Raw genomic sequence first — 15560 nt, 5'->3', positions numbered from 1 at the left:
TGAAAATGGCTATCCATCTTTCAGCCACAGTGATCATCAGGACCCGGGGCCTGCTTTCACTAGATGAAAACTCGCGGAGCTGAAAGAATCTGACAGCATCCCTCCCCCAGAAGAGAAGGTGCCCACTGGAGTTAAAGCCAAACTGATATTATCACAAGAGATGGACTAACTGATCTCTGCAAATCAGTGGAGAAAGAGGCCTAACCAAGGTTGTTCTGTCTCCTTCTGGAGGATCGGACCCATTAGACTCCTGCCTGCCCTGGAGGTGGTAACCATTTGGGAGGAGTACCACTTATCAAGACTGGGGCCATACAGGATTCAGATGTTAATGCAACCCCTAGGATTAAAGAAAAGAAAAAGAAGAAAATTAAGTGAAGCAGAACACAGATGATAATCACTCAAGTGAGCTGCACTGACAGCTTACCATTATAAGTTTTTTGTTTTTTGTTTAAAATATCTTCTCAGTTCTGTAGAGCCAGAGGGTCTCCTAGGATACAGCATTTACCATATTCCCACACTTCAGCAATCCTGGATTTCCCCAGCAGACTCCCTCCTCATTAAGCCTTATTACGTTGAATGGAGATTCAAAGTGAGGAATGAAGTTCTTAGAGATCCATAATTCCCATTCTGTATCAAATTAGAAGAGTAGCTCTGCCACAACAACGTTGATAACCTCTTTTTATTTGATAGTAAGGGTTTTTTAAATCAGCATGAGCGCAGAGTAATGTACAGGGTCCATATTTTGGTTTTCTCAACTATGGATTATCAAGGTATACCCTCCTGCTCAGTGCCTGCCTCCCACCACAGTATTTACCAATGTCAACTGCCTCAGTTTGGGGTTGTTTTTCTCCATCCCCTCCTTAGATTTCAGGAATTAAACTATGCTTTGAGCAAGAACCAGGCATGTCAAGCAGACCAGCTTTACCCAGCATTGCTTCTCCCTGAAGAAATAGCAGGTGTGGTATTGCACACAGCACAGAGAGCTAAAGCCTACAGACAAACATTTGCCTTAAGTATGGACTGGGCTGAGCAATCATCTCCGTCTCCATCCATGTTATTAGCCAGGATCTCAGGGTTTCTGTCCCTCAGGCAGGCAGGTGCGCACCTCCACAGGGACCACCAGCCCTGCTATTTTGGGCAGGCCTGAGTCCCTCTCCCTGCTCCAGCCCCTCTCCGTGTACATGCCTAAGTCTCTGCCCCTCTCCTTGCTGCAGGTCCAAGCAGACACACACAAGCCATTGCCCCATGTGCTGGGGGGACTGGTCCAAGGCAGTGAAGGCAGCATTAGTGTAGGCTCAGTCTGACCAACAGCTCACACAGCATCACCGTTTTAGTAGCCTGCCACATATAACTATGCATAGAGTTGGCAGCGTATACTAGACAGCAAGCCCACTACTGACTTCATGGGGCGGAGGAGCTGGACATGAGGGGCTGTGAGTTGAATGAGCTGCCGAGACCGAGGACAGCCAAACGGCTGCAAGAGGCACGGCTGCCTCCTCTGTGGGCCCGGAGCTCTCTGATCACCGTGCAATAAAACCCTCGCTCTCTGCGTTGGATTTGGGGGGCCCGGACACAAGCCAGGATTTCTCTCACCAGCTCTGCCAACAGTTTGGTATTCCATGCACTTGAAACCACGATCACTTCTGCTGTACCTAATGCACGAGCAGGAAGACCATTTTGGATAATACCATGAATTCTATCCAGCCATTCCAAACACAAAGTCTTCTTCATAAACATAACTGGCTACATGGGAACCAAGTCTTATAAGTAACCTTCTTATTCCTTCTGTTTAATGGGGGGGAAAAAAAATCCTTAGTTAAAAGACAACAAAATGCACAGTTAATGCTGAGCTGAGTTGCCTGGTAGTACACCTCTTGCATTTCTGAACACAGTGTTCGATCAAAACAAAAATCTAAAAGCCAGGGAATAAAGAGCCAACATACATGTAACAACAGGTTTTATTTTCCCCGTGCAAACGCTGCCCCAGCATACACACAGCACATGCTTCTCTCCCATTATTGTGCCACAGCAGAGAGAAGTTATTTATCTACACTCTGCCCAAATCCACCGAGACATCTCCCTCCACTTCTTAAGAAAGTTTCCCTACGCGCTGAGCCTTACGCAGGATGCAGTTCAACACAGAACTGACTCACCTATCCTTAAGCCTACAAACCATATTTCCTCCTCATGTGATATATGGATCCCATCACAGGAATGATTTGTGCAACGCAGCACAGCTTCCTTCCAAGGTCAAAGTGAACGTGTTAAATTTCATCCCATTTACAGAATCAAAGAGGTTCATCTTAAGGGGCACAGCCCTGTCAGATTACTTTATAGCATGATGATAACTCTGCCAAGCTGTTGCTGCTTATACCTTTCTCAAGCCATGCAGCTATATCTAACCCAAATGAACAAAGCTGGAGCGTTTGCAGGTAATATCTGCCAACCCCTTACAGCACCAAGCTAAAAGGGGGGCCAAGCTACAGCTGTCTGTGGGGACACAGTCTCTCTGCAGCCTCAGAAGCCTGCGCTGTGCTCAAGCCAGCTTTTCAGAAACACATGAGACAACAACAGTCTTAAGCCTTTGGGAGACTAACCATGCAACAAGGCAGCTTAGATGGATGAATTTCATACTTCTTCAGTATGAATTTCATACATCTTTAGGAATCAGATGCATGCAATTTAGGCAACATTAATACCAGAGCACATGATTTACCTTCTTTTTTTTTTTTTTTTTTTTGGGGGGGGGGGGTCTGAGAAATCAGAGACCACATAGCAAGAGCCAAGCACACAAAGACAGAAAAAATACTGTGATTCAAGCCCAGATCTTTAAATTCGGGACTCATTTTCAGTGTTCATGTCAATCCCCTTGCCAAAGCTTATCTTCACTGCCTCAGTTTCTTCATCTGAAGGACCAAAACATTTATACATATATGTTTTTCTCCAAGGTTATTTTGAAATTATTATTTGCAAAACACCTGGCGGATTAGAGGCACTACATAAATATTAAGTGTTATAGTACACACATGTACCCTGGCTTTATACGAGGAAAGGGATTTCTGAAGCTCTTAACAACCATCATGAGGTTTCTGTAGGCCATTTTATACGGCTCAAGCTTAAATAACTGTTTGGTAATGTATATTTGAGTTAACATTACATTGTACATAGAAGAATAATTAATTCACAGGAAGAGTGTTTAAGGTTCTATAGGAACATACATGGGATCTGAATTTTAAGCTCATTTATCAGGTCCTACTCAATTTTGTGTTCTGAACCACAGAAAGAATTAAGGAACATAAATTCACCTAGACACAAAGAGAGATGTAACCAAATTTTAAAAAGGAAAGTAATCCATTATGCTCTACAATGTCTGTGTACTCAACCTGAGAAGGAAAACAAATAGAAAAATATTAAAAAAAAAAAAGTGTTCCTTTTTTTCAAGGCATACTATCCTCCCGAAATTTGCAAACAGAATACATACAAGAATTCTGTTTACAGATGGGGTATGAGTCATGCTCCCAGCTGACGATTAGAAAGACTAGCTCCCAGAAATGAGAATGTAACTTTCAATTCACATGAGCATGACTGCTATGTTATCTCCTGTTAATATAAGGCATCGAGGATTAGAATAAGAGATCAGTAGTTGCAAGCCCTAAACTATTCTCTGACATCAACACATTGTCCAACTTCAGACAAGTAATTTCTGTGCTTCGGTTTACCCCATATCATAGACGGGGTAAGCTCTCACCTACTTCAGATGGTTACTACAATGCTTAACATGATATTTGTTTAAATAGTTCAGTCTGCAAAGACAGAATGTGAAAGGTAAGTCAGGTGGGAAAATACTCCTTTGTTATCTTAACTCCCCAAATCAACAAATTTTAGGTTGATAGTGTCAACCTAAATTTTATGATGCCCGAAAAAGGATGGAAATGATTTTAATAAAAATCTTGAGTCATCATGCTCACATACATGCACTTCCTGAAAGCTAGGTAAGCAAGACAGCATGAGAAAATACGATGCAACATCATCAGCCTTAGAAAACAACCAGTACTGGGGGGGGGGGGGGGGGGGGGGAAGAAATCGGTAAGTTCTCCCCTTTCCATTTTGAATTAAAGTTACTGCTGTAACAACGTGCCATTATAACAACACTGTAGAAGGCCACAGTCATAATGCTTCACCTACAGCTCTGTATCCATTATGGGCCACTAGTCACCACACCACAGAGAAAATGTAATTGCTCCTGCAGGCCTGCAGAGCAGAGAAACCACAGTACTGCAAGACTTCTGAAATGCAACATTACGGAAGAAGAGCCTGCACTTTGTGTCTCATCAAAAGAAAGGCACTGCAAGGAGAATAAATTAACTTTACATAAAGTCAAGAAACATGCACACCATGAAAGTCTTGTTTGTGCCTATTAGAACTTGAAATGGCAGAGATATCTAAATGTCCTTTAGAAATAAAAAAATCTAAACCAAAAAATGGGAGGCAAAACTAGCTTTAGCGTAAGGTCACAAAAAATATATATGATTTAGAATGTTTCCACATTTCCCTTGAGTGTGTTTAATAGCACTTTTAGAATTCTTTAAAGAGATCACAGGAAGGTAAGAATAGAGAAAAGAGAGAAAAGAATGCAATACAGAAAAGGCTGGCCATGATCCCATCCCCAGGACTCATATTATTTAGAAAAGCAATTACAGCACTGCATTTTGGACTATCAGAAACACACCTTCACATTCAAAATAGGTTGAAAAGAACTAGAGTTCTGTTTTTCTATCATAAAATGTTGTTCAGTTGCAGTTTCTCCGCAACTCCATGAGCAGGAGCGGCAGGCCATTTCTTTGTCATTTGCAAGTTTAGGAACAATTTTTTGGAGTCCAAAGAAGTCAAGCAGGACACAGCCCTCACACAAACAAGAATGAAAGGCTCCCTTCCACCCTGTTCATGCTCTACCTTGAAGGTGGGAACCAGATAAATACAGGAAACGAGCAGAAGGTGAAAAATACTTTTATGTCCAGAGTTCAGACAGAGATGAATAGCATCCCAGTTATTTAATGATAGACACTACAGTTATCCTACTGTCCCTATTTCACCAGCCACTTTCCGAGTTTAACAGGGGGCTAACGGCTGTTTAGCAGAAGTTCTGTGGGGAAGAGGTCATAATGTACAGAAAATGGCACAAAACAGGACTACGGATGGAATTTTCCTCCTGGAAACAGGGCAATCCCGGCAGGAGCTGGAAACCAGCTCATGGCCCCAAGAACGAGGCAGCCTGGGGAGCGCGGCCGCCCCCAGGGAGAAGGAGGGCAATGAGTAAAAAAAGTGTCCGGCAGGATTATTTTCCTCTCTCCTTCCTCAAATAAATCACTTAACTTTCCAGAGAGCAGCAAATCTCCTTACTACGTCTTTGGATTTAAGGCAGACTTAAACGAACAGTTGTTAACAGACTACCCCCCTCTCTGGGTCATTCTTGATGCAAGTCAACTACATTCAGTAAAGCCACATTAAGTATACCCTTGGTAAGGAAGAAAATGGTTATTTCTAAACAAAATGAGACCTTTAAACACAATTAAAAAGCTTACTGGATTTGGGAAGCAATTTTCATTTTCCTTCTACAGAGTTTGGTGACCAATAGAAAAGTGTCTGTGGAATAAAAATATTTGAAATACGTAACTGCCTTTTGCCATTCTGGAAAGAGGTAAACTAAAATTCAAGATCTCAAGTCTTCTATGTAAGTAAGAGACAGCACGGGACAGTTGTTTTTGAAGACGATTTTGAGTCTGCTCACTATGGAAAGCTGAGTCTTTACTGAAATTTCAGGAAGCAGTGATGTTTTATCCCAGCATCAAGTATGTTTTTGAAGATTTCATTTGCTTGCCTACATGCTTTGCATAATGATCACAGTATTAAAAGAGGGAAAGCTAATAATAAAAATTAAAGGCTAATTTACATTTCACTGCATACTACCACAGAGATAATTTATTTTTAAAATTAGCTACTTAAAATATATGACATGAATGAACAATACTGCAAAAATACCTATTTCAAAAAAGATTTGGTGTGAGACAGGCAAGAAAAAAAGAGGAGGGAAGAAGGAGAAGGACCAGTGCTTGCTGAAGGGGAACAAGTCCAATGAACAGGCATACACAGAGAGGAAATAAATAACGGGCTGGGCTTCTTTATCACTGGTTAAAAGAGAGGAAAAAAAATGTATTCTCAGGAGTCAAAGGAACAAGAGGAAGTTCCTTTATCTTCACATCTGAGAAAATGATGCATTTTGTGGACTCAGACTGCTTTAATCCAGCACAGGAACCAGCTGTAATCCCAAAATGCCTTCTCGAGCTCAGATGAAACACTGACGTCAAAGACCGTATCAAGGAGTTCCAATATTGTCAGTAAATTGACACACTTTTACAACTAAAGAACATAAAAACTACAACCACCTTTCTGAGCCAAGGCCTCCAGGTGATCTCTCCTCTGAGCCACAATTTCCTCCCAAAGACAGCAAAATAAATCTAGTGCTGGGAGCACGGCATAAACTGACTGAAACCCCACTGCACGGATGGCGTGCGACACTGGTGAAGACCTAGTAAAGAAAGCACACCTTCTCCCTTTACTTCTTCCGGGCCAAAACCCCACCATTTAAGTCTACCACAAGCCTTTTGTTGACTTCAAGAAGTAAAAATCTTGGTGAGCGGTATGAGCACATCTGCCCTCCTTGCTCACAACTAGGTCTGCAATTAGGTGTCACAACCGCCCACGCAGAGATACTACAGCCACCAAAATACTGCAACAACTTTTACCGTTTTGCTACAACATGGAAATGTAGAAAATCCAGTAGCTCAGGGAAGTTGGATCTTGCAGCACTGCGGGTAAGAAAAGCATTTTCTGATTTTATCCTACTGAAGCAAACTAGTAAAATGAGAGCTAAATTGCTGCCTTTTGTATTATGCCACAAACTACTTGTGAGGACAGCAAGTTTCCCTCTAACATTCTTGCAAGGGCTCATTTATATTGTAACAAAAGGCAAATACTGCTCTGATAGTTTCCTTCGTATAGATACTAATATAACGCTAAATAATAGTATAGAAGGACTTCATTCCTCCTTCAAAGCAGACAAACTTAAAAATATATATAATAGTAATTCTTCCTTCCTGGCATTTTCCCATCTCTTTTCTTTCCATATAATTCAAATGGATTCCAAAAGGAAAACAGATATTTTGAATGTATAATTCCAAGCAAGTATTGCAATTATTTTCAGACAACCTGGCAACAGCTCAGTAGAGGAAAATAAAAAAGTCAAATTCAGTAAAATACAAGTTTGACCTTATTTTCTTCTTTCTCTTTGTTCATTAATGTCTTTTGCATCTGCTTTACCTTTGAAGCACAGTGAAATTTTGATAGCACTGTTTTCCTCTCAGTTTCTGTATAGGAAGTATTTTGACATCCTCTAGTTAAGCAGCACTTTGAAAGTTCAAATAGATATTTCTGGGAAAAGTCTGGTAGCACTTTCACTAGCTCTTCTCTTTCTTTATCTGGGCAGTACCTTTCACTGAGCTCTGTTCTGCAAGCACCGAAGTCAGTGACTGAAACCGGTACTCCAGCAGAACAGGATGAGACAAAAAATAGAGTTAAAGCAAAAGGTCAATCTCTTTTCACGCAGGTAACAACAGGGCCTGAGAAAACCAGTAACTTTTTTATGCCTCCAGATTAACTGAGCTGGTCAAAGCTCAAAAGAGTAATTGTATATGAAAATTATTCTGGCTGTTCTTCTCTCTTCATGAAGATCCACCACCCGAGCCATTTCCTTATCTCCAAACACTTTTTCATAGGAGGGATCATCTACAGGGTCTACCTTGGCCTTCACCTCCCAACACGACACATTTTTCTTTCCTGACAGTGTCACACAGCCTTTGCTGGCAGCAGCAGATGCGCATATCTGGGAGCCAGAGAACCTCTCTCTTACTGTGTCACCAACTTGCAATTACAGTTACTTGCTAAGAGCCTCAGCACCTCATGCAAACTAAAAGCAGCAGCTTACAGAATCACAGAATCGCTGAGGTTGGAAGGGACCTCTGGAGATCATCTAGTCCAACCCCCCTGCTCAAGCAGGGTCACCTAGAGCACATTGCACAGGATTGCATCCAGGCGCGTTTTGAATATCTCCAGAGAAGGAGACTCCACAACCTCTCTGGGCAACCTGTTTCAGTGCTCTGTCACCCTCACAGTGAAAAAGTTTTTCCTCATGTTCAGATGGAAGCGTCTGTGTTTCAGTTTGTGCCCGTTGCCTCGCTGGGCACCACTGAAAAGAGTCTGGTCCCAACTTACTTGCTTACTTGCTTTGGTAAAGAACTGCTTTTCAAGGGACTGTTTTAGCAGCAGAACAATTAGAGTGTACTTTTAAACATTTAAACTTATAGTTCCTGGGGAATCTGCTCAGTAGCATATTCAATTCTTTAATAATCTGAGGAGAACAATCCAATTTAAAATTCTTTAAATCACCCTTCCCATTTCAGTGTCCCCAATGATGTAATAACTCATATGAGTCTTTTAAATAAAGCTAGCAACTGCTCATTAACAGCACAAAGTCTTCACTGTAGTTCTTACAGTAGCTTTGCTGGGAATTCATGTATGCCCAAAGAGACATTGCATTGCACTCTACAGCAAAACAGTTCCTAGCTTATAAGAACTTGTTTTGGATAGCTTCTTAATCCATGAGCTGGTAGCACCCTGGAAGGCCAGATATTTCCAAGAATTGACACTGGGAGACAGCAGCAGAGAGCAATCAAGGACTCAGTCCAGCTCCCAGGATTGCCAAAGGAAGCAATGTATTTATTGATCTGCATTTACTGCATTAACTGGTTGAGTGCAGGGACATGCACTGCCTGCACAGCTGCTTCTGCTGCCAGGGGGGATGAGGATCTGCATCCAAAAGAGCACCCTACTTTGCACACTGCACCTCAAGCATCCCATCGGCAATCATTTCTTGTGATTATGGTCAAGGACAGAACTGAGTCCTGACCAGGCGCCTTCCAAAGTAAATGGCACAGCATCAATCAGGGCAACAAACAGCATCAAAAAGGCCAGTTTTGGGCTTGGCCATTGAATTCTTCTGCTAGTTTAGAGCTCTTGTTCCTCAAGTCTCCCCCAAACTTTGAAGTGCCAAAGGAGGAAGCCGCCGCCGCCACCACCATAAATGAGTTTTAAGGCCATCAGGTCCAGGTGCCCCCCGAGAAAAACAACTTCTGGGTAGCAAGAAGCAATTACACATACACATACGCAAACCAAGCCGAGTTTTCCTATCAATAGACCTTTTCATTCATGAGCCCAGAACAAGAACAGCCTGAAAATCAGTTCAGCTGATTTATGCCGCGTCCGCAACCCCAGCGCTAACGAAGTCGGGGTCGCGGGCCCGAGGAGCGCGGCCCCATGCCCATGCCACCGAGGCGCCCCGCGACGCCGGGCCTCCAGCCGCCCCGCGGGGACGCGCGACGGCAGCGCGCCGCTTCGCCCCGAAGACCGCGGCCCCCCGGCGCCCGGCCGCAGGGGGGCGACGGGCGCCTCCGCGGCGGGTGCCCGGGGCCGGGGCGCCCAGGCGGCGCGGGGCAGCCGCGGGCCGGTGCGCGGAGCGGAGCGGAGCGGCGCGGCTGCCCCTGCCCCTGCGCGCGGGGGCGGTACTCACTCCGCGTAGCCCGTGGTCCAGGGCAGGCGCCGGGTCTCCTTGTTGAGGATGAGGATGGGGCGGGCGATGTGGTCGGCCGAGCACTCGACCTCGTCAGCCGACAGCCCCAGGAACTCGGGCCGCCCGTAGGGGAAGCGGAGCGGCAGGTCCGAGCCGCTGCCGTGATCCGCGCCCGAGCTGCCAGCCATGATGCCGCCCATGAAATTGGCCACGGCGGACTTCACCCGCGTGAGCATATTACCCCTGCCGGCGGCGGCGGCGGCGGCGGCGGGCCCCGGCACCGCGCAGCGCGGGGAGCGGGCGGCCGGCGGGCAGCCCCGGCGCCGGCAGCCGCCGCCGCGCTTCCGCAGTGGGGGCGCCGCGCAGTGCCGCGGAGCGGGGCGGAGCGGCGCGGGGCGGCGGGGGCTCAAGGGCGGCCGCGGCCGCCAGAGCGGGGCCGCGGGCTCATTGCGGCGGCGGCGGCGGCAGCAGGTCTCCCCTCCCCGCGCGGCGCTCGCTGGACTCAGTCCGGCGGCGGCGGCGGCTGCTGAGTCATGTGACAGCGGGGCTGGATGTGCCCGGGCGCTTCCTGCTCCACCCGCGGCACCGGCGCGGCGGCGGGCACACGCCGAGCACGGGCACGGGCACGGGCGGGGCCGGGGCGGAGCGGGGCGGCAGGTGCGCGGCGGCGGCGGCGTGGGGCGCTCGGCCGCGTGCTGCGCCGCGTAAAGTTTGCTGGGAGGCCTTGGGGGGTGTCCGCGCCGCCGGCGCTGCTGGCAGCGTCTCGGACAGAGTGCCCACCTCAAAGGTCTACCTCCCTGCTCTTCCTTGAACGTCTCAAACACTCAGCGTTTCATTTTCGTCCAAGCCCGTTTGCTGTACAAAGGAATTTTAAGTGCCCCTGTTGCGAACAGCCGCAGCCTGAGGCAAATCCTGCAGCCGGCTGTGGGGGCCGGTGGCAATGCCCACCCGCTGGCACGCTGAGGGACAGTGTGGCAGCCGCTCGGGTCCTTCCATGCCCGGCTGGCAATTCACGCACCGTCACAGAGCAAGGCGAAACTCCATGAGAGGACAGGCCTGAGCATCTTCATATTTGAGGACGTAGAGGGTACCCCTCCTCCTCCCCCAGCAGCTATGTCATACTGACCATGTCATACTTTTGCACGAAAAACTTAGCAAGCTTGCTGTGCTGGTGTGTCTGGAGGTAGCAGTCACCTGAGTGTTTGGAAAGGTTTCAGGTTTGGGTTTGCAGAGCTTCAGGAGAACAGGGGTGAGCGAAAGCTAGCATGAGCACTTAGGAAGCATCTCCTCTATAGCAATATGTGCCCTGTTACGTTGCAGTACTCCTGAGAGGTGTAAGTCATCAAACGGTGCAGTGACTTGTGACAAGGGGCAGGTAGGCACAGCAGGGAATGAGAGTAGCTAGTGAAGAAGCATGCACAATACTAGTACTTAGCAGGAAAAAGCTAGTTAGTCCTCATACATGGCTAGATATCAGCTGTCATCAAGTTAGCTCATCCTGTGCAGCCAGTTGACATATCACTGACCACACAGGTACACAGTTTTGGAGACTAAGCCCTCTGAGTTCCTTTGATTTCTGATTGTTAAACCACATACCGATAGCCAAGCTCCAACAATGCCTGTGCGTGCTTCAGGCTCTTTGGTTACAGACATGAGCAATGTAAAGATGTTCTGATGCTTTGTAGTTTGTGCAGCAAAGCTGGCTATTCATCAAGTATAGGCAGCCAAAAGTAGATTAATGAACAGGGTTATTAAGAATGTGTTAAGGGCTACTTGAAATGTAGCTGGAAAAACATCTACCCCCAATTAAACGTTACAGATACGCGTGTTTGTTTTGGGAGTAGGTGGTTATTTTTGATATGTCTTGTTTGGTGGTTTCTAGGACTGGTATTATATGTATTTTGAGGAACTGTAAACCTATTTTAGGTCAAAAACTATTTGACATAAATAACTCACAAGTTGATAAAAATGTAATGGAAACCTCGTAGTTCTTCCTTTCATGCATTTCTGGTTTTTTGTTGTTGTTTGGTTTCCTGGTTGTATTGCAGAGGCCGTTATTTTAAAGGAAAAGATGAGAAGTAAAAAGAAACAAAAGGCTCGTTAACATTGAGGATTATTTCACCGGTCCTGTGTCTGGGTGCTGTACAGACAGCTGTTCATCCAAGTTCACATGCTACGTGGGAAGGGAAATCTGACTGTGTTTCCAAAAGCCTCTTGGTTACTTTATTAGATAGCCTGTAGTATATTTGATTTGTCTGGCTCCAGTTCATTCTCAGCCCTTTCCACCCGAGAATAATCTCTTTACTATCATCTTCAGTTGTCTGCTAAGTGGCCTATGTTTTCCATCAGATAGGCACTCAGGTGCTACTAGTATATTAATAGACTTACAGCATGAGGAAGACAAGAAATACAGGAGAGGCTCATCCTTTCCTTAAAAAAGTAGAGCCCCACACAGGTTATCACATATACTCCTAAAGAGAATGTGTCAACAGACTGAATTCTTCAGTTTGTTAGACACACAACTTTGAAAAATACCATTGATTAAAATTCAAACAGTGAGGCTGTAGTATTTGTCTGCCTGCCCCACCAGTGGTCACCATTTTGAACAAAATATGAAGAAGAAACTATAAGGGAGTATGGGCTTGTTAGGGTTTAAACGATTATCTCCGCAAGATGACAAGAAAAAACTCAGATCAGACATATGGGGAAACAGCTTAACAGCTCACCACTCAAAACAAATCTGTGTGCTATTTGAAATTCTGCGGCTGTTTGCCTCTGACGGAAGAACGCTGTACGGATAAAACAGGTATGATATGACCTTTTTGTACTGGAGATGCTTCGGTTTTGGTTCTCTTTGAGGAAAGAGGATCATGTCATTCTCTTCTGAGTCAAAGGTGAAGCCCCACTTCTCAGAGGAAGTAATGGTCAGGTCTGGCAGATCGCAGCAATTTCTTCACAGTAAATAGCCCTCTAGCCTGGAGACCATCTTGTCCAAGCCCAACATCTTTCCTTGGTGATGAGCAGACCTCTAAAGGTTTGGATATTCACTTCAGATAAAATCTTGAGGCTGAATTCTCTATGTAAATATTTGAAATATGACTCTGTTTCTTTTTACAACCCACTGACTAATGCAAAGAAAAGATGACAGCTTGGATTTTTTTTTTGTAAATGCAATCTCATTTGTGAAATTGGGATAAATGTAGTTTTCTTTCTACATGGCTAACCATGCCATGGATGTAGTGAAGCTGCACATGGGCCAGAAACACGTTCATGTGGAGCTCTTTGAAGGATGTGAACTATGTTATGCCACCTTGCCATGCATTATATTCAGCTTAAAAAACAGCATTTTACTCATGATGAAAACAAACTTACACAGAAAACAGTCAAGACTTCTATAAGTCTTGACTTATAGAATAATTCTGATTGCAAAGAACTTTGAAAGATCATGTGGTCCAACTTCTTTTTCAAAGCAGGACCAAATTTAAAGTTATGTTACATTGTCCGGAATTGTGTCCAGTCGAGTTTTCAATGTCTGCACGGATGGGGATTCTACAACCTCTCTGGGCACCTTAGGCCACCCACATGTGAAAAATTTTTTCCTAATATTTAATTGGGTTTTCTCTTGTTGCACCTTGTGTCTGTTGCCTCTCATCACTGTTCACCTCCAAGAAAACTATGGCTTGTCTTCCCTTCCATTAGGTAGTTGAAGATAGCAGAAGAATTTTTCCCTGTTAGCTTTGCCTTCTTAAGGCTGAACAAACCCATTTCTCTCAGCCTCTCCTCCTGACCGTCTTGGTGGCCCACTGCTGGATTTGCTCCAGTTTGCCAGTGACCTGACTGGAGAGCCCCAAACAGGACACAGCACTCTCATAAGTGCCATTTAGAGAGATATGGTCACTTCCCTTGATCTGCTGGATGCACTTTTGCTAATACAGCCCAGTATGTGGTTAGCCTTCACTGCTGCAAAGGCACTCTGCTAATTCATATTCAACTTGGTGTATACCGGTATCCTCAGGTCCTTCCCTGCAAAGATGCTTTTTTGACACTCAGCCCTCAGCATGGAGTTACGCTGTCCCCAGTTGCAGGACTCTGCGTTAGCTTTTGTTGAATTTCATGAGATTCCTGCCAGCCCATTTCTCCAGCCTGTTAGATCCCTCTGCCTGCAGCCCTGCCCACTGGCATACCAACTGCTCCCCCACAAAATGGGGGAGAGGAGACAAATATCCACAGTCAGCAAAAACTCATGAGCTCCTTGTAGGTACTATCCATATTTCTGCCTTTCTATCCACTTTTTAAAGAACTATAACAAAATTTTCTTTAAAAAAAGCTTGCAAGACAAAATGCCCGCTTGGTTTTGAGGACTCTGGGAGTGTGCGTGTATAGCTGGCTGTGGCTCTTGAGTATGTGGAGTACTTGAGTAAGTATATCCAATGAATATGCATTGAGTCAATATGTTTATGCATTTTCTGCTCCAGAAATAATCCTGGTGCAGGCTCCTTTCTGTTTCTTTTACAGAGCACAGAAATAGCTGGGGCTTTGTCACATACGAGGCACCAGACTTTACGTGAGCTATGGGACATATTCATATTTCTTACACTTAGAAAGAAAGGATTACAGTGTTTATTTCAGCACTGTGAATGTTACTTGCTTGTATGTTACTTTACCTACTTTCTTGTACATTTTTTATATCTTACTTTGCTTGCTTGCTTGCTTGCTTGCTTGAAGTTTTGTTCACTGCGCTCTTCAAGCTCTGAATAAAATCAGTGGGAAAACTCCCAGAGACTTCAGTGAGAGCAGAATTAGGTCTGATGTGAGGTGAATGCAGCACTTCTGTACAGAATATGAAGTTCTCTGTTGTTTTCATTACCGCATAGGTACAGAATGTCCACCAATGTGAGCTCTGCTGAGGAATTAATCCTGAGAGCACGTCAGAAGAGGTGTCTGACATTACGGTGTTGAGACTCTTTCTGCAGAGAGAGAAAAAAAAAACAGTTTAAGAGAAGAATTTGTTGTTTTTCTTAGCCAGGCACTTAGAGTCCTATCTCCACACATGACTGTGCTTGGGAAAAGCACCATGTCATGTGGAGATCAGTGACGTTATTCTTACCTTTTCTGTGTGACCTTTAGTAATCACAAAGAAGTTCTTTACCTCCAGAGAAAGGCCCTTCAGAAGCACAGTGCCTGAGGCATCTTAGTGATGTGGAGGGAAAAATGCTGCTTATTAAGGCATCAGTTCTCCTTCCTGCAATACCAGCTCTCCCGTCTGTGCCTTGAGCAACCCCAGCTTTGCCAGGCTTATCAGGTCTGACAAGACCGAAGCCATTGGTGCTCTTGCCAAGGCTCTGGCAAGAGCAGCAACTAACTTTAAAGAAGAATAACTACTAGCAGTACTTCTTTCTTTGCTGTACCTGACCTCTACTGTGCCATCCCTTAGTCAATACTAATTTCCCACACTGGATTTCCTTTCGAGAGACTTCTGAGACTGGAGTTTAGAGAAAGCTTCTTCAGCAGAGCGCATGTTAGTTTGATGCTGCCAGTGCTCCTGGCCCAGTCCCACTCTGAGCATAGGGCAAGGGGTCCCACCGACGTCTGCAGGCTACTTAGAGAGGCCAAATCCCATTATCTTATTCTCAAGGACAAAATTTAGGCTCTTCGTGTTCAGTGTCTGCCTAACCATGAAGTGACAGAAACCCATAAGCAGTGATGCTTTGCCAGGCTCCAGCAGCTGTAGGTAGACAGAACTTTCATGGCACAGTGTATTTCACCTGTGGGTCCTCCTTTAACAAAATACAGGTTTGAACCCAGGTGTCCCCTTCCCTTGGGGAATTGCTTGCTCCTACTTTTGCAGACTCTTCTTTCTGCCTGTTCCCAGAATATT

The 15560-nt window shown here is 45.2% G+C and overlaps 1 protein-coding gene across 1 annotated transcript in view; it reads right to left on the bottom strand.

Moving 5' to 3' along the window:
* The window catches only part of PPM1H (protein phosphatase, Mg2+/Mn2+ dependent 1H), a 143059-nt gene extending 133141 nt beyond the window's left edge, over positions 1-9918 (bottom strand). Inside the window, exon 1 of the mRNA XM_067289940.1 lies at positions 9683-9918. Within this exon, the coding sequence (XP_067146041.1) occupies positions 9683-9918 (236 nt within the window). The remainder of the gene's footprint in view (positions 1-9682) is intronic.
* Between the last annotated feature and the right edge of the window lie 5642 nt (positions 9919-15560).

This window comes from Apteryx mantelli, chromosome 1, assembly GCF_036417845.1.
Source record: "Apteryx mantelli isolate bAptMan1 chromosome 1, bAptMan1.hap1, whole genome shotgun sequence".
NCBI classification, from domain to species: Eukaryota; Metazoa; Chordata; class Aves; order Apterygiformes; family Apterygidae; genus Apteryx; species Apteryx mantelli.
Note: the sequence above shows the minus strand (reverse complement) of the source record. Positions and strands in the feature narration are given on the sequence as shown.